Source organism: Oxyura jamaicensis, chromosome 20 (assembly GCF_011077185.1).
Source record: "Oxyura jamaicensis isolate SHBP4307 breed ruddy duck chromosome 20, BPBGC_Ojam_1.0, whole genome shotgun sequence".
Lineage (NCBI taxonomy): Eukaryota > Metazoa > Chordata > Aves > Anseriformes > Anatidae > Oxyura > Oxyura jamaicensis.
This window is the reverse complement of record NC_048912.1, coordinates 14,230,293-14,235,638: the sequence shown is the minus strand read 5'-3', so window position 1 is coordinate 14,235,638 and position 5,346 is coordinate 14,230,293. Positions and strand designations below refer to the sequence as shown.

At 66.2% G+C, this 5,346-nt stretch overlaps 1 protein-coding gene across 1 annotated transcript; it reads left to right on the top strand.

Moving 5' to 3' along the window:
• The first annotated feature begins 655 nt into the window (after positions 1-655).
• Positions 656-5,056, top strand: C20H20orf204 (chromosome 20 C20orf204 homolog). Its single transcript, XM_035344155.1, has 6 exons — positions 656-683; positions 1,195-1,247; positions 3,745-3,879; positions 3,991-4,053; positions 4,162-4,314; positions 4,869-5,056. Exons 1-6 carry the CDS (start codon positions 656-658, stop codon positions 4,998-5,000), a joined length of 564 nt encoding a protein of 187 aa, XP_035200046.1. The 3' UTR covers positions 5,001-5,056.
• Positions 5,057-5,346: the final 290 nt, after the last annotated feature.

Here is a 5,346-nt window from a genome sequence, read left to right as displayed (position 1 = left end):
TCCCAGCGCTTTCTCCAGCCACCTGCGCTGTGCAGCCACAGGTGCTACCCAGGGCTGGCAGCAGCCTGTGCGTTTAGAACGATGCTAATTAAGGAAATGCTAACGACGCTCCCGGTGCCCTGTGGCCGTATTTCAGCGTATTCCCGCAGCCCTGCCCTGCTCCTGCGCAGGGCCGTGTCTCCCTCCTGGCCTCCGCGGGGCTGAGCCCACGCAGCGCTTTCTCTGCGAGCCCCATTCGGGCCCTTCGAGGAAGAGGGAGCCTCTTGTACCCTGACCCTCCAGGCACGGCTTCTCAGCACGAGCAGGACGCTTGGCTTGCCGCCTCCAGCTCCTCTCCCAGCCCGCAGCTCGCTCCTTTCCTTCCCCGGCTCCTGCGCTCGCCCAGCTCCTTAGCGGGGCTGCTGGGGGCTCCATCCTGCGGGGTCCTGGGCGATGCTGCGGGGAGGCAGCGGGCAGCCGGGGCTGGGCCCAGCGGTGCTCCCCCCCCCCCGCCTTATGGGGCCGGGCTCGTCCCCTCCCACCGCGGCCCCGCGCGTGGAGCCAAGTTCAAACCGCGAGCCCCAGCGCGGCGGCGGAGCGGGACGCGGCGGGGGGCCGGGCTGGGGGCCCCCAGTGCCTGCGGGGCTCCATGGTGAGTGTGTTGGGGCTGGGGGCGATGGACACGGAGCCCCCGCACCGGTGGGGTTGGGGTGGGGGAGCTGTCGGGATGGGGTATGGGTTGGGTCTTGGGTTGGGATGGGGTTCGGGAGCTGTCGGCACGCGGTTGGTGGTGGTCTGCCCAGGATGGGGCTTGGAGCAGTCAGGTTAGGGGCTGGGAGGGGGCTCGGACCCATCGGGATGGGGCTGGCCCGGCCCCAAGGGGGCTCAGAGCAGTCAGAAGGGGTCAGGATGGGAGCAGGGTCAGGATAGGACCTGGATCTGGTGGGGATGGAGGTCAGAGCTGGTGGGGAAGGGGCTGGTCTGGCCGGGAGGGCGTGGAAGTGCTTGGGAGGGCTGGGCCGGGGCTTGGACACGGGGACGGACGCGTCGCTTGTCCCAAAGGGGTCACAGGTCCCGAGGCTCAGGGTGCCTGCTCTCCTCCTGCCCGGTGCTGTGCCCTGGGTCGTAGCAGGGCCCCTTTGGAGAGGAGGGCGCAGGGGACCGGGACCACTTGGCTGGGAGGGCCCCGGGGACCCCAGCGCCTGCGCCTTGCAGCTCGGGTGGCCGAGCCTAGCGCGGTGCCACCGGGAGCTGCTCTATCGCTAGAGGTGATTTCCCTTATCTCCTGGTATTTGTCAGAGGATTAGAGCTGGGGAAGGGATTAGCTTTCCTTGCCAGGTGCCTGACACCCTGCAGCCGTGCTCCCCTGGCTCCTTTTTCCCTGCCAGCCGGAGGGGATGAGCCCGACCCCGGAGCAGCCAGTGCCCTGCCCAGCCCGGCCCTCCTGCCGCGGGCACGGGGGCGAGGGGAGCTGGGATGACCCCAGCTGGGCAGCACACCTCAGCACACCTCATTTCCCTCATCCTGGAATTTCCCCCCATCCTGGAGAAGGGGATCAGAGCACAGATTTGGGTCCCTGGGCTTCGTCTCCCCCCCCCCCCCCCCCACGTCCCCGTCCCTCTCCAGTCCCCCTGCTCCGTACGGGGGCGTTGGAAGCGCCTGCGGTGCCCTCCTGGCTCCTGCCCCGGCGCCTCGCGGAGGTTTTCAGCCGCTGGCCGCGCTTCCACCCGTGCTAGGGGCTGGGATCCCGGTGCCATCGGCTGCCTGGAAGTGCTGCAGATGGTGTGCTTGCTCCTGGAATTCGGTCCCAGTTGATCAATAAGGCACTTCAGGGAAGTCGTTCCTGGCAGGGTGCTTTGAGTAAAGCTGCGTGGCCTTGTCTTCCTGGCAGCACAGCTTCCCGAGAGCAACCCTTAGACTTTGGACGGGGTGTCCCTGGGGAAGCAGCCTCCTCCTTTGTGCCCCCGAGGAATTACGCTCCTGGTTCTGTGCTGAATCATCTCAGGGCAAAATCTTTTGGCCAGCTTTGCAGCGCGGGGACGCTCTGCCCCTGCCCTTCCTGGCCCTGGGGATGGAGCCCAGCACCAGAACCCTGCGAGCTGTGCACCGACTGAGTGCTGAAGATCCCGGGGGGGACTCGTACCAGTGGATTTGGCTGGTTCCTCGTGCGTGTGTCTGCTCCAGGATGGTTCACAGCCTGGCATCGTGCTGGGCTTGCTGCCGTGCGTTGAGCTCCCCGTCCTGCAGCGCCTCAGGAGCAGGAGGGTGGGGACGGGTTTCCTCGCCCTTTGGAGCCAGGACCAGCCCTTTATCAAGCGGGGAGCGTGGAGCAGACGCGAGCTTTGCAAACAAACCCCTGGGTTTCCACCACGGGGCAGGACGGGTGGCATCTGCCTGGCCTTGGGCTTCAGCGAGGGAAGCGGCCGGGGCTCCTGAGCCAAAAGCTGAGCCCAAGAGCCAGACGGCTGGGATGGCAGCAAACCCACCGAGGTGGGAGCTGTGCCTTGGGGCAGGGAGCTCAGAGATCCAGAAGGGGGGGGGGAACAATGCCCTAACCCAGAGATGAAATCCCCCCATGGCTGGAAGCTGTGAAATCAGCAGCCACCAGCCCTTTCCTTCTCGTGCACGCTCTGGCTGAGCACAGCAGCTGCTTTTGAAGGGTGCTGAGCTGCTTTCTGCCTGCCCAGACCTGATGCTTGGGGCTGGGAGGGAGGAAAGGTGGAGGGAACTGGATTTTCACTGCGAACAGGAGCCGATAGAAACGCCTGGTGCCAGGCCGGAGCCCGGTGCCGTGCCATCTCGCAGCGGTGCTCAGGGGTAGAGAACATCTGGGCTTCTTTCCCGGCAGCTGCAGCGTGCGTGGGGCTTCCCATCCTCTTCCCATCCTCACCCCGCTGCCGGGGGACCGCTCAAATATCCCCGGTCCCGGTCACCTGAGGCTGCGCTGGCTTCTCTCCAAAGCGCCTCGACTCGTCCCTCGGAGGGTCCGGGCGCCCCCGCCGCGTGCTGCCAAGCTTCTCGCCGCCGCGCTCGGATGTCAGCCTTTGGGTTTCCCCGCTCCGCCGGGGCTGGCTCGGGGCTGCCGGGAAGCCTCGGGGCTGGGAGGCTGCGGGGATGTGCTGGCGAGAGCAGGCAGCGTGCTGCTGCTGGCCGGGTCTCAGAGCAGGGCACCGAAGACGGGGCCATGCGGGGGCTTGGAGAAATGCTGAGCGGCTGTCCCGGGGTAGGATGGCCCTGTCCTTGCTCTGGGAGTTGTGGAATTGCGGGGGCATCTTCCCAAGGGGGGCTGGAGCTGATTGCTTGGAGCTGTGTTGGGGAAGCAGGCGGCTGCACGCCTCCTGCTCCTCTCCAAAGGACAGAGCGGGAATCTGGCAGCTCCCCTTGAGTTTTGGGCCTGGCTTTGGGGAGCTGGGGAGAGCCCCCGGGGTCCCCACTGGGGCATTCGAGCATGGGGACAGACCATAAGGATGCACGAAAACCCTTTGTCCCATCTCCGTGCCGAGTGCCTGGCTGCTGACACCAGGGGGGCTCAGCATCCTCCCAGGGCAGCGCTGCTTGGACTGGGCTGGAACTGGAATAAATGCGTGGGGGCTTTGCTCTGGAGGGGACAGCTCTGCTGGGAGGGTGCCCACCCCCAGGACAGAGCTGCTGCCCCTTCTCCTGCATCCGCAGGGGCAGCTCTGCCTGATGCTCGTGGCAAGGAGCTGAAGGCAGAGCCCCGACCCTCCCTGCACCCCCTGTGTCCCCCCCTCCTTCCCTGCACAGATTCTCCCCAGGGCCCTTTCCTGCGCTGTGCTGCTGCTCCTGCTCGTCGCCGTGCTGGGCCGAGGCAAGCGGTGCAGCATCGCCAAAATCCTGCGGCAGTACCGCGCCGTCATCTTCCACGAGATCCAGAACCTGGTGAGCACCGGGGGTGCTGGCGAGCTGGATGCGGCCCCTTTGAAAAGTGCTTCGGGGCGCCTGACGCCCTCGGTGTTTTATTTCCCTCGTTATTTTATTTTATTTCTCCAGAAAAACCTCAGCGGGTCGGCGGAGAGGAGCAGCCGGGCAGGGCTGGCTTGCCGTTCGGACAAGGTGAGCACCCGGGGCTGGGGATGTGTGTGGGCTGAGCCCTCCCCCCCCCCGAGGAGCTATCGAGCCCCCTCCCCGCCCGGGGCTGCTGTCCCCTCTCCTCCCCCCCAGGACCAGAAGATCCTGCTGGCCATCTACAACATCAGCATGTCCCTGCGGGACGTGGTGGGGGGCACCCTGCGTGGCCCCGAGGAGGTGGCGGTGTGGAAGGTGGCCAGGAACACGGAGTTCGTGCTCAGGGAGAACTGCAGGAGAATCGGCAAGGTGGGAGCCCTGCCCCTTCCCAGTCTCCCCAGTAGCTCCCAGTTCTCGTTCTGCTCTCGTGCCCAGCTGCAGGAACTGGGATTTCTCCCCAGGGTGCCAGCCTGGGCGTCCCCGGGGCTCCGCTGGGGAACTGCTGGGGAAACCCCAGCCTGGAGGCTCTCCTGCCCAGACAACTCATTAACCAAACAGCTCATTAACCAATTAACCAGCCAGCGGGGGAAGACCCGCAGTTCGCTGGGGTTATCTCCCTGCCATTGTGGGGAAATCAGCTGGGGTTAACCCTTCTTGGATGCTGGAAAACCACCACGTGGATGTGCCACGGGGTGTCTGGGGTGGGTGCTGCAGGCTGGGGGGGGGTCCCTGGCTCCATCCTAGGGACCTGTGCCCGTGGGGCACGTCCTCGCTGTGGGTGGCTCGGGCAGCCTGCAGCTCCAAACCCTGCGTTCATGGGGTGTCCTCCCCTGGGGCTCGGTGGCTTGGTGGTGGCCGCTGGCCCCGTGTCTAACGGCTGCCTCCTGGGGATGTTTCTCGCCCCCTCGGCACCCCGACAGCAGAGCCCACCCCGCGCCCCGGCACAGCCCCGAGGCAGGAGGAAGCAGCTGAAGGAGATCGCGAGGAAGGCGCAGCGGCTGGCGACGTGCTGGGAGAAGCTCTACGCGCTGCACGGGCCCCCACGGGGCTCCTAGGCTGCCGCGGGGACCTCCCCTCACCTCGTCCCCACGGCCAGGGGGACCGCAGAGGCGTGCGCTCTGCGTTCGTGGCTGACGGCGCCTTGTTTGGGGACCTGGGGGAAATTCAAGCCCGAAGTCAGCCGAGCGGGTACCGGGGGGTGCCCGAATTTAATTTGCCCTCCTGTTTCAAGCGGTACCCCAGGGACTGGCCCCGTTGCACGGGGTGGATGCTGTAGGGTGGCTGCAGCAGCCAGCTGGACAACCCCAAGCTGGGGGAAGAAGAAAAGAGGGACCTCGATTTCTGTGATGCTCCCGACCCTGCATCACCTGCTGCTTTTTTTTTTTTTTTTTGGGGGGGGGG

What these genes read in the sequence shown, in the direction of transcription:
- C20H20orf204 (XM_035344155.1), top strand. Translation starts at nt 656, where the DNA reads ATGGACACGGAGCCCCCGCACCGGTGGG. An exon ending in GGAGCCCCCGCACCGGTGGG is followed by an intron (nt 684 to 1,194) that starts GTTGGGGTGGGG and finishes TGCGCCTTGCAG; the next exon opens with CTCGGGTGGCCGAGCCTAGC. An exon ending in TCCACGAGATCCAGAACCTG is followed by an intron (nt 3,880 to 3,990) that starts GTGAGCACCGGG and finishes TTATTTCTCCAG; the next exon opens with AAAAACCTCAGCGGGTCGGC.